Below are 15674 nucleotides of genomic sequence, written 5' to 3' on the forward strand. Positions count from 1 at the left end.
TGTGTCAGGATTCACCCTCACTACTACATCACGTGGTGTGTCAGGATTCACCCTCACTGCATCACGTGGTGTGTCTGGATTCACCCTCACTACTACATCACGTGATGTGTCAGGATTCACCCTCACTACATCACGTGGTGTGTCAGGATTCACCCTCACTACTACATCACGTGGTGTGTCAGGATTCACCCTCACTACTACATCACGTGGTGTGTCAGGATTCACCCTCACTACTACATCACGTGGTGTGTCAGGATTCACTCTCACTACTACATCACGTGGTGTGTCAGGATTCACCCTCACTACTACATCACGTGGTGTGTCAGGATTCACCCTCACTACTCCATCACGTGGTGTGTCAGTATTCACCCTCACTACTACATCACGTTGTGTGTCAGTATTCACCCTCACTACTCCTTCACGTGGTGTGTCAGGATTCACCCTCACTACTCCATCACGTGGTGTGTCAGTATTCACCCTCACTACTCCATCACGTCGTGTGTCAGGATTCACCCTCACTACTCCATCACGTGGTGTGTCAGGATTCACCCTCACTACTCCATCACGTGGTGTGTCAGGATTCACCCTCACTACTACATCACGTGGTGTGTCAGGATTCACCCTCACTACTCCATCACGTGGTGTGTCAGGATTTACCCTCACTACTACATCACGTGGTGTGTCAGGATTCACCCTCACTACTCCATCACGTGGTGTGTCAGGATTCACCCTCACTACTACATCACGTGGTGTGTCAGGATTCACCCTCACTACTCCATCACGTGGTGTGTCAGGATTCACCCTCACTACTACATCACGTGGTGTGTCAGGATTCACCCTCACTACTACATCACGTGGTGTGTCAGGATTCACCCTCACTACTACATCACGTGGTGTGTCAGGATTCACCCTCACTACTCCATCACGTGGTGTGTCAGGATTCACCCTCACTACTACATCACGTGGTGTGTCAGGATTCACCCTCACTACTACATCACGTGGTGTGTCAGGATTCACCCTCACTACTACATCACGTGGTGTGTCAGGATTCACCCTCACTACTACATGACGTGGTGTGTCAGGATTCACCCTCACTACTCCATCACGTGGTGTGTCAGGATTCACCCTCACTACTACATCATGTGGTGTGTCAGGATTCACCCTCACTACTCCATCACGTGGTGTGTCAGGATTCACCCTCACTACTCCATCACGTGGTGTGTCAGGATTCACCCTCACTACTACATCATGTGGTGTGTCAGGATTCACCCTCACTACTCCATCACGTGGTGTGTCAGGATTCACCCTCACTACTCCATCACGTGGTGTGTCAGGATTCACCCTCACTACTACATCACGTGGTGTGTCAGTATTCACACTCACTACTCCATCACGTGGTGTGTCAGGATTCACCCTCACTACTACATCACGTGGTGTGTCAGTATTCACCCTCACTACTACATCACGTGGTGTGTCAGTATTCACCCTCACTACTCCTTCACGTGGTGTGTCAGGATTCACCCTCACTACTCCATCACGTGGTGTGTCAGTATTCACCCTCACTACTCCATCACGTCGTGTGTCAGGATTCACCCTCACTACTCCATCACGTGGTGTGTCAGGATTCACCCTCACTACTCCATCACGTGGTGTGTCAGGATTCACCCTCACTACTACATCACGTGGTGTGTCAGGATTCACCCTCACTACTCCATCACGTGGTGTGTCAGGATTTACCCTCACTACTACATCACGTGGTGTGTCAGTATTCACCCTCACTACTCCATCACGTGGTGTGTCAGGATTCACCCTCACTACTCCATCACGTGGTGTGTCAGTATTCACCCTCACTACTCCATCACGTGGTGTGTCAGGATTCACCCTCACTACTCCATCACGTGGTGTGTCAGGATTCACCCTCACTACTCCATCACGTGGTGTGTCAGGATTCACCCTCACTACTCCATCACGTGGTGTGTCAGGATTCACCCTCACTACTACATCACGTGGTGTGTCAGGATTCACCCTTACTACATCACGTGGTGTGTCAGGATTCACCCTCACTACTACATCACGTGGTGTGTCAGGATTCACCCTCACTACTCCATCACGTGGTGTGTCAGGATTCACCCTCACTACATCACGTGGTGTGTCAGGATTCACCCTCACTACTACATCACGTGGTGTGTCAGGATTCACCCTCACTACTACATGACGTGCTTCACCCTCACTACTACATCACGTGTGTCAGGATTCATCACCTCACTACTCTACATCACGTCAGGATTCACCCTCACTACTACATCACGTGGTGTCAGGATTCACCCTCACTACTACATCACGTGGTGTGTCAGGCTTCACCCTCACTACTACATCACGTGGTGTCAGGCTTCACCCTCACTACTACATCACGTGGTGTCACTATTCACCCTCACTACTACATCACGTGGTGTGTCAGTATTCACCCTCACTACTCCATCACGTGGTGTGTCAGGATTCACCCTCAGTACTCCATCACGTGGTGTGTCAGTATTCACCCTCACTACTCCATCACGTGGTGTGTCAGGATTCACCCTCACTACTCCATCACGTGGTGTGTCAGGATTCACCCTCACTACTCCATCACGTGGTGTGTCAGGATTCACCCTCACTACTCCATCACGTGGTGTGTCAGGATTCACCCTCACTACTACATCACGTGGTGTGTCAGGATTCACCCTCACTACTACATCACGTGGTGTGTCAGGCTTCACCCTCACTACTACATCACGTGGTGTGTCAGGATTCACCCTCACTACTACATCACGTGGTGTGTCAGTATTCACCCTCACTACTACATCACGTGGTGTGTCAGTATTCACCCTCACTACTCCATCACGTGGTGTGTCAGGATTCACCCTCACTACTCCATCACGTGGTGTGTCAGTATTCACCCTCACTACTCCATCACGTGGTGTGTCAGGATTCACCCTCACTACTCCATCACGTGGTGTGTCAGGATTCACCCTCACTACTCCATCACGTGGTGTGTCAGGATTCACCCTCACTACTCCATCACGTGGTGTGTCAGGATTCACCCTCACTACTACATCACGTGGTGTGTCAGGATTCACCCTCACTACTCCATCACGTGGTGTGTCAGGATTCACCCTCACTACTACATCACGTGGTGTGTCAGGATTCACCCTCACTACTCCATCACGTGGTGTGTCAGGATTCACCCTCACTACTACATCACGTGGTGTGTCAGGATTCACCCTCACTACTACATCACGTGGTGTGTCAGGATTCACCCTCACTACTACATCACGTGGTTTGTCAGGATTCACCCTCACTACTCCATCACGTGGTGTGTCAGGATTCACCCTCACTACTACATCACGTGGTGTGTCAGGATTCACCCTCACTACTACATCACGTGGTGTCAGGCTTCACCCTCACTACTACATCACGTGGTGTCAGGATTCACCCTCACTACTACATCACGTGGTGTCAGGATTCACCCTCACTACTACATCACGTGGTGTCAGGATTCACCCTCACTACTACATCACGTGGTGTGTCAGGCTTCACCCTCACTACTACATCACGACACACCACCTGGCATTATGCCTACATATGCTTTTATTCTTGACTATCTGTATGTTAGAAATGATCAGGTTCCCAGAAACGAAATATATTCTAATAAATTTGTAGGAGAGGCATCTGTCTCCTTTTTCAACATCACTTGTTGGTTCAATTACCAAGGTTTATACCTGTTTAAAATGAGAAAATATATGTCCTTAGCAAGGAAAAAGAATATTCTCTACACTCGAACTAAATAGGGATGAAAATATGAAGATAATGCAACAATGCATAACAGTTTGAAATAAAACTTATGGATTGTACTTATCCATATAAAGTAAATAATAAAATCCCCAGGTCTTATACAAAGATTATGAAAATATAATTTTTTTATGATATTTGTAACGTAATCACTTCTACAAGGCATGTAATGCCTAAACTTACGTTTGCACTGAATGATTAATCCTCATCGAAGTATGAATGAAGACATTAAATTACCGTGACAATGGTGCTGCGTATTACCTAGGATAGAATCCCAATTTCTGGCACACGAAAATATCACCAGGAATAGTACTAAGCCTAGGTTTGAAAATACAGAACTCTATACACCTTGTGGAAATTTATTTGGTCTCCCAAAAATTCCAAGGACGGGTTAGCACTGAATGAGCTTTGGGAGCCCTCACAACCACCCAAACAAAACACTAGTTGGCGGAGGCAGTGAGAATACAAGTACTGACTGATATATTTACCCTTCAGGGAAGGTTTAGGTAGGATTATACTGTTAGTAATATTAAAATTAGTGAGGTAACCTTAGATATTATTAATGTAGCCTTAGACCTTAATATAGGCGAATACTAGGTTATATTAGATAAGGTGAGCTAGCAACCCCATGCTTGAACGAAGGCAGAAGCGGGTCAGGCAGACGATTCAATTCAAGTTTATTGTCTATAATGGTTACTATGTGGGGTTTACAGGTTTTGGGTATTTTGTGGTTTACATGTTATAAAATACTAATTACAGAGGGGGCCACTAGGACACCTAGCATGGCTAGGCATTTCGAGCAGACTTAACATTAAATCTTTACAGATTATGGTATTAAGGCTAAGTGACTACATTATAATTTGTGAGTTTAGCAATGTGAATTCTTTTGTTCTGGCACAATACAAGGTGTCTATATTGGAGTATCGTAGGCAAACTTATGACTAGTTAGGATTTATTATTTTAAGATTAAGATTAGTATTTCTGTGTTTATAGTCAGTGGGTGAGTGAGTGTAATTTTGAACCACCAGGTGGTTATCATGTAGTTAGTTGTCGGGGTGGATCAGGGAGATAAGATGTTTTCTAACTGTAGTTTTGAAAGTGATGAATGTGTCTGCAGTTCTAGAGTTTTCAGTAGGGTGTTCCAGATTTTAGGTCCTTTGAAATACATTGAATTTTTGTAAAGGTTTAGTCGGACACGGGGAATGTCATAGAGATGTTTGCGTCTGGTATTATGCCTGTGGATACTGTCGCAACTATCAAGAAAGTGTTTTAGGTCAAGGTTAATATTGGAATTTAAGGTCCTGTAGATATAGATTGCACAGTAGTAAGTGTGGATGTTCTGAACAGGAAGTAAGTTTAGATCTATGAAGAGTGGGGGGGGATGTGTTGCCAGGGATGGGATTTATTGATTATTCTTACTGTGGCTTTTTGTTGGGTTATTATTGGCTTTAGGTGCGTTGCTGCAGTTGAACCCCAAGCACAGATAGCATAGGTGAGGTATGGATATATAAGTTAATGGTATAGTGTGAGAAGGGCAGTTTGCGGTACGTAGTATCGTATCTTGGAGAGGATCCCCACCGTTTTGGATACTTTTTTTGTTATGTGTTGGATGTGGGTGCTGAAATTTAGGTTGTTGTCGAGGTATAGGCCAAGGAATTTGCCCTCATTATGTCTGGCAATTAGAGTGTTGTCGACCTTAATGTTAAGTTGCGCAACACCTGCTCTGCTACCAAACATAATATAGTAGATTTTGCCATTGTTAAGTGTAAGTTTATTGGCTGTCATCCAAGTCGATATTTTGAGCAACTCCTCGTTAACAATGGTGTTGAGGGTGGCAAGATTAGGGTGGGAGATGACATAAGTCGTGTCGTCAGCAAAGAGAATGGGTTTCAGGTGTTGGGATATGTTTGGAAGATCATTGAAGAGCAGGGGTCCAAGGACACTTCTCTGCGGAACTCCAGTATCAAGTGGCAGTATTGATGAGGCTGTGTCTTTAATGGTGACATACTGATACCTATTAGAAAAGTAGGATTTAAAATATGCAAGCGCATGGCCTCTTATACCATAGTGGTCAAGTTTGTGGAGTAGGATGCCGTGGTCTACTGTGTCAAACGCTTTTCTTAGGTCAATAAAAATTCCTAGCGGATATTCCTTATTTTCCAATGCTGTGTAAAGCAGGTCTAGCATTTTTATAATTGCATCATTAGTGCTTTTATTTTTCCTGAATCCAAATTGGCAGGGGTTGAGTATGTTTTGTGACGTTATAAATGAATATAGTCTCCTGTGCACGAGTTTCTCGAAGATTTTGGATAGCAATGGTAAGTTTGATATTGGCCTATGGTTGTTTACTTCTGTAGGGTCACCACCTTTATGTATTGGACATGGTCGAAAGGACATGGGCCGCTCGCTTGTACAATAATGGTGGAACGTGAGACAGCTTGTTCTTCTAAGACTGGACACTGCGGAAACTGCAGCACCAGCCTGAATTTCATCGAGAGGCTTCCTGAAGTACCGCGGACTAGTCTCTCACCAGGCACCCCTTAGTAAGACAATCTTCAAAAATTTCCTGTATTTAGTTGGCCAACGATGTATGGGGAAATATGAGCTTAGGGCCATGAGGTGGGCGAAGGCCCACAGACCAGTACGTTTGATGGCATCTTCTCTTAGGTATTAGTCTAGAAGCTAGTGTCACTTACTGCATAAATATTGCTTAGGGAATACCCAGTGAAATCAGGGATCTCTAAGGTGCACGCAGATTTAGATTTTGCCACCGAAGTGGCTAGTTTATTGTGCACCCCATATCCATCCTGTGGACGGTAGCACAAGAGCATATGGATACACAAAAGGCCCAAGAACTAGGCCCCAAAGGGTTGACAGGAATACATATGGATTTATATTTACATACCTATAGTTCACTTATCTGTTACAAGCAAAATTAGGAAATTTGCTTAGTATATCTGGTATCTTATTTTCATTCATAAGATATCTTGACATGTCACATAGGTTATTATACTGTCTCTGTATTCCTCAATAAGTGGACAATTAAGCACATAGTGTTCAAGACAGTGACCATATGCCTGATCACATAATTTATATTTAGTATGATCATCATGTGTGTGTCTCCCAAACTGCCAGAAGTACTTGTAACCAAGCCTAAGCCTGGCCACTACAACATCAGTCAGTCTGTTCACATTGCAAGTTGCTCCATAAACATACTTATCTATGTTCATGTTATCATAGTGGGTTATAGATCTACTCAGGTTTCTAACTGCATTCCTATAACAATCATTTTCATTATTTACTTCTCTCCTAATATTATTCCTAATGCTAGACACAGATATACCAAAGTTATATTCTACATTCTCCTTCTGGATACTCTTCTTGGCTAACATATCAATTTTATCATTGAGGAGTAATTCAATGTGTGATGGGATCCATAGCAATTGTACATTAATTCCTTTGTCCTTGATTTTTGAGTATCTATACCTGGCTTCTCCAATGAGCATGTTGTTGGAGTTATTATACGAGTTAGCATTCAGTGATGACATAGAATCAGTAATGATGATAGAGTCAAGCTCAGTGTCATAATTTAGCTTTAGCGCCATTAGGACTGCAAACAGTTCAGTTTGCAATGTAGACGCCCAGTTGTTAATTCTTGACAGTATCAGTCGAGAAGTGTCCTCCTGAGTCACTTGCCAGAAGTCCTGCCCAGTTGCCGAGTTTTGGCGACGCCTCACTCGAGGGCACCAGCATGTCGTGCCCCAGGGTGAGTGAAACCTGCAGCGACTCCTACGATGACTACTTCACCGTTCCAGAGGAGATCGTAACCCGTTACATCACAGTTCAGCCACAGCGATGTCTCCTGTGTTGCAGTATCTGTCCAGACGCAGGAAGGCGTGCAGTGATGCCCATCGACGCTCACTGCCTTTGACCACGATGTTTAGCACACTCCACATGTTTTTTCTTCTCTCCCTGTAGGAAGTTTTTTTTCCATGTCCATATGTATATACATGATTTTATTTTGTGTTCTGTGCCTTGTTCCTACGAGAGAGAGACCGAGTTTTTTTTTACCGCCAGACATGGTCGGGACGACCATGTGGTAGGTGGGCGAGCGAATGTAGACAGCCTGTACTGTCTGCACAGACAGCCTATGCTATCTGTCAGCTGAGTTCATATTTCACGCCATGCTGGTGCTGCCACCTATAGGCTTACCACTTCAGTATGCCCACCCCTGCATCTGTCTCACTCTCTCTGCGGCCTAGAAGCAGTTAACAAGTCTACTCCCTCTCTCCCTCGTGGGCATGGCCCTCCCGGGCCATGGGCACAAACACACAAGCCTGTGTACCCACCATGACTTTGCAAATAAAGTAAGAAGCCTCCGAAGACATACCTGGAGGTTACCTGGAGGTTATTCCGGGGATCAACGCCCCCGCGGCCCGGTCCATGACCAGGCCTCCCGATGGATCAGGGCCTAATCAACTAGGCTGTTACTGCTGGCCGCACGCAGTCCAACATACGAGCCACAGCCCGGCTGATCCGGCACTGACTTTAGGTATCTGTCCAGCTCTCTCTTGAAGGCAGCCAGGGGCTTATTGGCAATTCCCCTAATGCTTGATGGGAGGCTGTTGAACAGTTTTGGGCCCCGGACACTTATGGTGTTTCCCCTTAGTGTACCAATGGTGCCCCTACTTTTTATTGGGGGCATTTTGCATCGCCTGCCCAGTCTTTTACTTTCGTAGGGAGTGATTTCTGTGTGCAGATTTGGGACCATTCCTTTCAAGATTTTCCAAGTGTAGATTATGATATATCTCTCCCTCCTGCGTTCCAACGAGTACAAGTCAAGTGCTTCCAAGCGTTCCCAGTAGTTAAGGTGCTTGACAGAACTTATACGTGCAGTAAAGGATCTCTGTACACTCTAGATCTGCGATTTCACCTGCTTTGAATGGAGATGTTAATGTACAGCAGTATTCCAGCCTAGAGAGAACAAGTGATTTGAAAAGGATCATCATTGGCTTGGCATCTCTCGTTTTGAAAGTTCTCATTATCCATCCTATCATTTTCTTTGCACGTGCGATCGTGGCACTGTTGTGATCCTTGAAAGTGAGATCCTCAGACATTACTACTCCCAGGTCCCTTACATTATTTTTCCGCTCTGTTGTATGGCCGGAGTCAGTAGTATACTCTGTTCTAGTTATTATCTCCTCCAGTTTTCCATAACGCAGTAGTTGGAATTTGTCCTCATTGAACATCATATTGTTTACCGTTGCCCACTGGAAAACTTTGTTTATATCTTCTTGGAGGTTAACCGCGTCCTCAGCAGATGACAGCCTCATGCAGATCCTAGTATCATCCGCAAAGGATGATACGGTGCTGTGGTGTATATCTCTGTCTATGTCTGATATGAGGATAAGGAATAAGATGAGGGCGAGTACTGTGTCTTGTGGAACAGAGCTCTTCACTATGGCAGCCTCCGATTTAACTCTGTTGACCACTACTCTTTGTGTTCGATTTGTTAGGAAGTTGAAGATCCATCTCCCCACTTTCCCAGTTATTCCTTTAGCACGTATTTTATGGGCTATTACGCCATGATGGCATTTGTCAAATGCTTTTGCAAAGTCTGTGTATATTACATCTGCACTCTGATTTTCTTTCAGTGCATCCAAGGCCATATCATAGTGATCCAGTAGTTGTGAGAGGCAGGAGCGACCTGCCCTGAACCCATGTTGCCCTTGATTGTGCAGATATCATTGAACCCCGCTCTGTAAGAGCCACCAAACAAACTGGTTATAGCAATGTAGACGCCAAGTTGTTAATTCTTATGCCTAGTTCAACAAGTTTATTATCGTTATTAACTAGGGAGGTGGGAACAAGAGCAGATGCAGCCCTGCCAGAAGAGGGATACTATCTGAATTCTATGCAGAAATAAGTCCTCCACTGCACATGGTGTCTAGAAGAGAGGGACTAGAGGAATCTAGGTTGCTTGGGTAGAATCAGGGGATTTCTAGAAGCATAGTCTCCACCACCAAGTCAGTCCTTCGTTTGTGCATGTAGTTAGAAATTTCTTGCAAGATCAGTTCCATATGGAAATGTGTCCTAAAAGCCACTTGTGAGACTGAGACGACTAATCTCAGGGTGTCTGTGTCAACAGTACTTGCCTGGGTGAACAGCTCACAAGGAGGCAGTCCATACACAAATATCAGACACCATTAATGATGGAGAAATTTTCTCCAGGAGGGGGGTATCAGCCCCCTTCAGCCCCTTTCAGCCCTGAGGGGCCCAGACCTCTCAGAAGGGGCAAGTGTCTTGTTTACTGCTACAGTGAGTAATTGATCACAGATGCCGTACGAGTATCTGACGTGGTCAAGTGACCGATGCTCCTTGCAGTCCAGTGTTGCAAAGTGTATTTTAATAAGAGACAGTACATCTCTTACTTTAGCAGGACAATTAAGGAAAATCCTGCTCCCTCTTTATTACCATAGTAAAGATAGTGGACATTGTTGTCTATGCTTAAGACAGCAAGAAACAAACATTCTGCTTTGCTTCATCGAGGAAGTGGCAAGGAAGCAAAAAGTACTAGGTCAGCTTTTTTTTTGTGCAAGGGGCAGTAACGGCGTGGGGCGCTGTGGCGTCTTCAGATTACTTTTGACATTACTGAGAGTGACACTGACGCCAGGATAACCAACAAAGAACGATCTGTGCGTTAGTGTGAACAAAGTGTCTCACAAAACACGATAAACACTTACAGAGAAGTGTGATCAACTTCTTAGTGATATTGTGTGAACAATTGTTGATGAACAGTGTAACAACGAGTGTTGCGATCCAACAGAGTGTAGTGCGACATTCTTCAAAGAACACTATTCTTCAATCAACTCAACGGATATCCGGGCGTAATTACGGGTCAGATACATATACCCAGGTAAGAGTTCTAACTCGTGATGTACTACTATTGACTGCGCAGTTGAGTATAAAGTCGTGAGTTAGTCACTTATCATAAACCCCGGTGATATGCGGACCATTGAGTCCACACAAGTAGGTATTTTGTCAGCCATCAGTGAATGAAATATGCTGACATAACACCCCCATGTTGAGATGGTTTCGACAGCTTCTAGACCTCATCTGCAGGGGCGGCTGTGCAGGTGATGAGTTGTCCTTTTAAGTTAAGTATAAGTCTTTAAACTTAACTGGTAATGCCATTTCTCAACAAATGAACTTCAGGTTTAAAAGTGTCAACGGGCTATCAGTTTAAACCTACTCCTACACCACACAGTTTACAACACCTATCCGAACGTAACCAACACTAGAGACGAGCACTTACCTTGACTAGAGAGATGAAAGGGTGGCATGAAGGCGTGAGCATGTGCGTGGGTGTGGCTGGGGGTACCAGCAAGAGCAGAGTAAGAACGCCGAGACTGACAGTCAGTCACTGACTGTGAACCAGATGGTCGACGAAGCGATGCCTGGGAAATGTGGGACCTTGCATCATCTGGCACCATCCTGTTGTTGACACAGCCTGTCAAAATGAGTTATAAAAAGTTACAGGGGATCCGAAATGGTAATGAAGGATAGTTTACATATTTAGGGATGGGGCGATACCAAAATTTTGGCCTATACCGATATGCAATTTTTTGCCGATACTGATACCGGTACCGATACTTTTCCTATATTTTTTTTATTTTTAAAATTATGACTATACTCAACATATTTCACAATGAGCATTAAATAACACAGGAATGTTTAGTATTAAATAACTAAATGTCTGAGATAATAATTTTATTACTCATTACTTGGCCCGTAATGCTATGTATATAAGTGGCTTTGGCATGCTGCTCTTACCTGTATTTTTTTGTACCTCTGTATGTATGCTAAAATTACTAAATAAATAAAATAAATAAATAAATTGTCAGAGGCACTTGTCGATAGTGTGTACGTGAGTCTGGGTACTCTACGTACTCGCTTAAATGTGGGTGCAGGGGTCGATTCACAGTTCCTGCCCCTGCCTCTTCACTGGTCGTCACTAGGTCACTCTCTCCCTGCTCTATGAGCTTTATCATATATCTATTTAAAGCTATGTATGCTACCTGCTGGTACCTGTATGGGCCTGACATACACAGTGTACAGGGTCCTGAACAATTCCTTACTGAGATTTCGGAATGCTATTCTTAGGTTTGCTAGGCGCCCATATGCTGCAGCAGCTATTTGGTCAATGTCCGCCTCAGATGTACTCGGTATCATACTCACCCCAAGATCATCTTCCTTGAATGAGGTTTGTGGCCTCTGGCCCACTAGACTGTACTCCGTCTGCCGTCTTCTTTGCCCTTCCCCAGTCTTTATGACTTTGCACTTGGTAAGGTTGAACTCCAGAAGCCAGTCTCTGGACCAGGCTTGCAGCCTGTCCAGATCCCCTTGTAGTCCTGCCTGGTCCTCCTCCGATTGAATTCTCCTCATTAACTTCACATTGTCTGCAAACAAGGACACTTCTGAATCTATTCCTTCCGTTATATCTTTCACATATACCAGAAACAGCACTGGTCCTAGGACTGACCTCTGTGGAACCCCGCTCGTAACAGGTGCCCTCTCTGACACCTCGTGACGTACCATGACTCGCTGTCTTCCCGTCAGGTATTACCTGATTCATTGCAGTGCCTTACCTGTTATACTTACCTGGTCCTCCACCTTTTGCACTAATCTCTTGTGTGGAACTGTGTCAAAAGCTTTCTTACAATCCAAGAAAACGCAATCTATCCGCTCCCCTCTTTCTCTCTTGTCTTACTGCTGTCACTCTATTATAGAACTCCAGTATGTTTGTGACACAGGATTTCCCATCTCTGAAACCGTGCTGGTTGTCGGTTATAAGCTCATTCCTTTTCTAGGTGCTCCACCACTCTTCTCCTTATAATATTTTCCATGACTTTGCAAACTATACATGGCAGTAACACTGGTCTCTAGTTTAATGCTTAGTGCATGTCTCTTTTTTTTTTTAAATCGGGACTACATATGCTGTCTTCCATACCTCAGGTAGTCGTCCTGTTTCAATAGATGTACTGAAGATTGTCGTTAGTGGTACACAGAATGCTTCTGCTCCCTCATGACTCGCTTAGCAGCCTCTTCACCTCCTCCTCGGTTGTATGTATTGTATCCACTTGATGGTGTACCCCACCTCTCCGTCTTATTGGAGTCCCTTCTGTCTCCTCTGTGAATACTTCTTTGAATCTCATGTTGAGTTCCTCGCATACTTCTCGGTCGTTTCTTGTGATCTCCCCTCCTTCTGCCCTCAGCCTGATTACCTGGTCCTTGACTGTTGTTTTCGTCTTGATGTGGCTGTAAACAGCTTTGGGTCAGATTTGGCTTTCGCTGCTATGTCATTTTCATATTGTCGTTGGGCCTCCCTCCTTACCTGAGGATATTCATTTCTGGCTCTACGACTGCTCTCCTTATTCTCCTGGCTCCTTTGTCTTCTGTACTTCTTCCATCCTCTAGCACACTTGGTTTTGGGCTCTCTACACCTTTGGGTGAACAAAGGGCTCGTCCTGGTCTTCTCGTTATTTCTGTTACCCTTGGGTACGAACCTCTCCTCAGCTTCCTTGCATATTGTTGTCACATATTCCATCATCTCATTTAATCACTTCCCTGCCAGTGCTCTGTCCTACTGAACCTTGTGCAGGAAATTCTTCATGCCTGTGTAGTCCCTTTTATTGTAGTTTGGCTTCGTTCTTCCTGCTTCCCTCTCCATTTGTAACTCTACTGTGTGTGTGTGTGTGTGTGTGTGTACTCACCTAATTCACCTAATTGTGGTTGCAGGGGTCGAGACTCAGCTCCTGGCCCTGCCTCTTCACTGATCGCTTCTAGGTCCTCTCCCTCTCTGCTTCCCGAGCGCTTTGTCATACCTCTTCTTAAAACTATGTATGATTCCTGCTTCCACTACTTCACTTGCTAGGCTATTCCACTTCTTGACGACTCTATGACTGAAGAAATACTTCCTTACGTCCCTGTGACTCGTCTGAGTCTTCAGCTTCCAGTTGTGACCCCTTGTTTCTGTGTCCCCTCTCTGGAACATCCTATCTCTGTCCACCTTGTCTATTCCCCGCAGTATCTTGTATGTCGTTATCATGTCTCCCCTGACCCTTCTGTCCTCCAGTGTCGTCAGTCCGATTTCCCTCAACATTTCCTCGTACGACATTCCCCTGAGCTCTGGTACTAGCCTTGTTGCAAACCTTTGTACTTTCTCTAACTTCTTGACGTGCTTGACCAGGTGTGGGTTCCAGACTGGTGCTGCATACTCCAGTATGGGCCTAACATACACAGTGTACAGTGTCTTGAACGATTCCTTATTAAGTATCGGAACGTTATTCTCATTGTGTGTGTGTGTGTGTGTTCATTCGCTAGTACGCTTAAGCTTGAAATACCTTTCTCCATGTGGTACATCTTGGCTCTAGGAATTGACCTCTGGGAGTACATAGAGACAGAGTCCCAATCAGGGTTTATTCCACTGCCTAGAGTACCCAGAGAGGCCAGAGGCGGCGACGATGGGTTGAGTATGGCTGGTATGCCCTGCTTTCTCTGTTGGACACTCTGCCTCCTGCTGCAGCAGATAAACATCATAACTGCAAGGATGACGGTGCCACAAATTGCGGCCGAGGCAGCAATGATGAGGGTGTCCATGTGAGTTGCAGAGGTGAGTGTAGTCCGTATTTCTCGGCATTGTGAAGGCATCACTCTGGCAATATAACAATACTGAGAAGGCATCACCCTGGCAACATAATATTGTAGGGCCATTATCCAGGCAACATAATATTGTAGGGCCATCACCCCGGCAACATAATATTGTAGGGCCATCACCCTGGCATCATAATTCTGTAGGGCCATCACCCCGGCAACATAATATTGAAAGGCCATCACCCTGGCAACATAATATTGTAGGACCATCACCCAGGCAACATAATATTGTAGGGCCATCACTCTGGCAACATAATGTTGTTGGGCAATTACCCGGCAACATATTATTGTAAGGCCATCACCCTCGCATCATAATACTGTAGGGCCATCACCCTGGCAACATAATATTGTAGGGCCATTACCCTGGCAACATAATATACTAGGGCCATCACTCCGGCAACATAATATTGCATGGCCATTACTGGGGCAACATAACATTGCAGGGCCATCACTCTGGCAACATAATATTGTAGGGCCATCACACCGGCAACATAATATTGTAGGGTCATCACTCTGGCAACATAATGTTGTAGGGTCATCACTCTGGCAACATAATGTTGTAGGGCCATCACCCTGGCAACATAATGTTGTAGGGCCATCACTCTGGCAACATAATATTGTAGGGCCATCACCCTGGCAACATAATATTGTAGGGCCATCACCCTGGCAACATAATATTGTAGGGCCATCACCCTGGCAACATAATATTGTAGAGCCATCACTCTGGCAACATAATATTGTAGGGCCATCACCCTGGCAACATAATATTGTATTGCCATCACTCTGGCAACATAATATTGTAGGGCCATCACCCTGGCAACATAATAATGTAGGGCCATCACCCTGGCAACATAATATTGTATGGTCATCACCCCGGCAACATAATATTGTAGAGCCATCACTCTGGCAACATAATATTGTAGGGCCAACACCCTGGCAACATAATATTGTATTGCCATCACTCTGGCAACATAATATTGTAGGGCCATCACCCTGGCAACATAATAATGTAGGGCCATCACCCTGGCAACATAATATTGTATGGTCATCACCCCGGCAACATAATAATGTAGGGCCATCACCCTGGCAACATAATATTGTAGGGCCATCACCCTGGCAACATAATATTGTAGGGC

General features: G+C 45.1%; 1 protein-coding gene and 1 long non-coding RNA gene across 3 annotated transcripts in view; one reads left to right on the top strand and one right to left on the bottom strand.

The window, feature by feature from the left end:
- LOC128685245 (uncharacterized) overlaps positions 1-15674 on the bottom strand; it is a 76442-nt gene that overhangs the window by 13813 nt on the left and 46955 nt on the right. For both annotated transcript variants that reach the window (XM_070082926.1, XM_070082925.1), the window contains exons 11-12: positions 14229-14539; positions 11141-11335 (exon numbers count right to left, since the gene is read on the bottom strand). In XM_070082926.1, the coding sequence (XP_069939027.1) occupies positions 11141-11335; positions 14229-14539 (506 nt within the window). The remainder of the gene's footprint in view (positions 1-11140; positions 11336-14228; positions 14540-15674) is intronic.
- The window catches only part of LOC138852410 (uncharacterized), a 47489-nt gene that overhangs the window by 12973 nt on the left and 18842 nt on the right, over positions 1-15674 (top strand). The window lies entirely within an intron of this gene.

This window comes from Cherax quadricarinatus, chromosome 8 (genome assembly GCF_038502225.1).
Source record: "Cherax quadricarinatus isolate ZL_2023a chromosome 8, ASM3850222v1, whole genome shotgun sequence".
NCBI lineage: Eukaryota > Metazoa > Arthropoda > Malacostraca > Decapoda > Parastacidae > Cherax > Cherax quadricarinatus.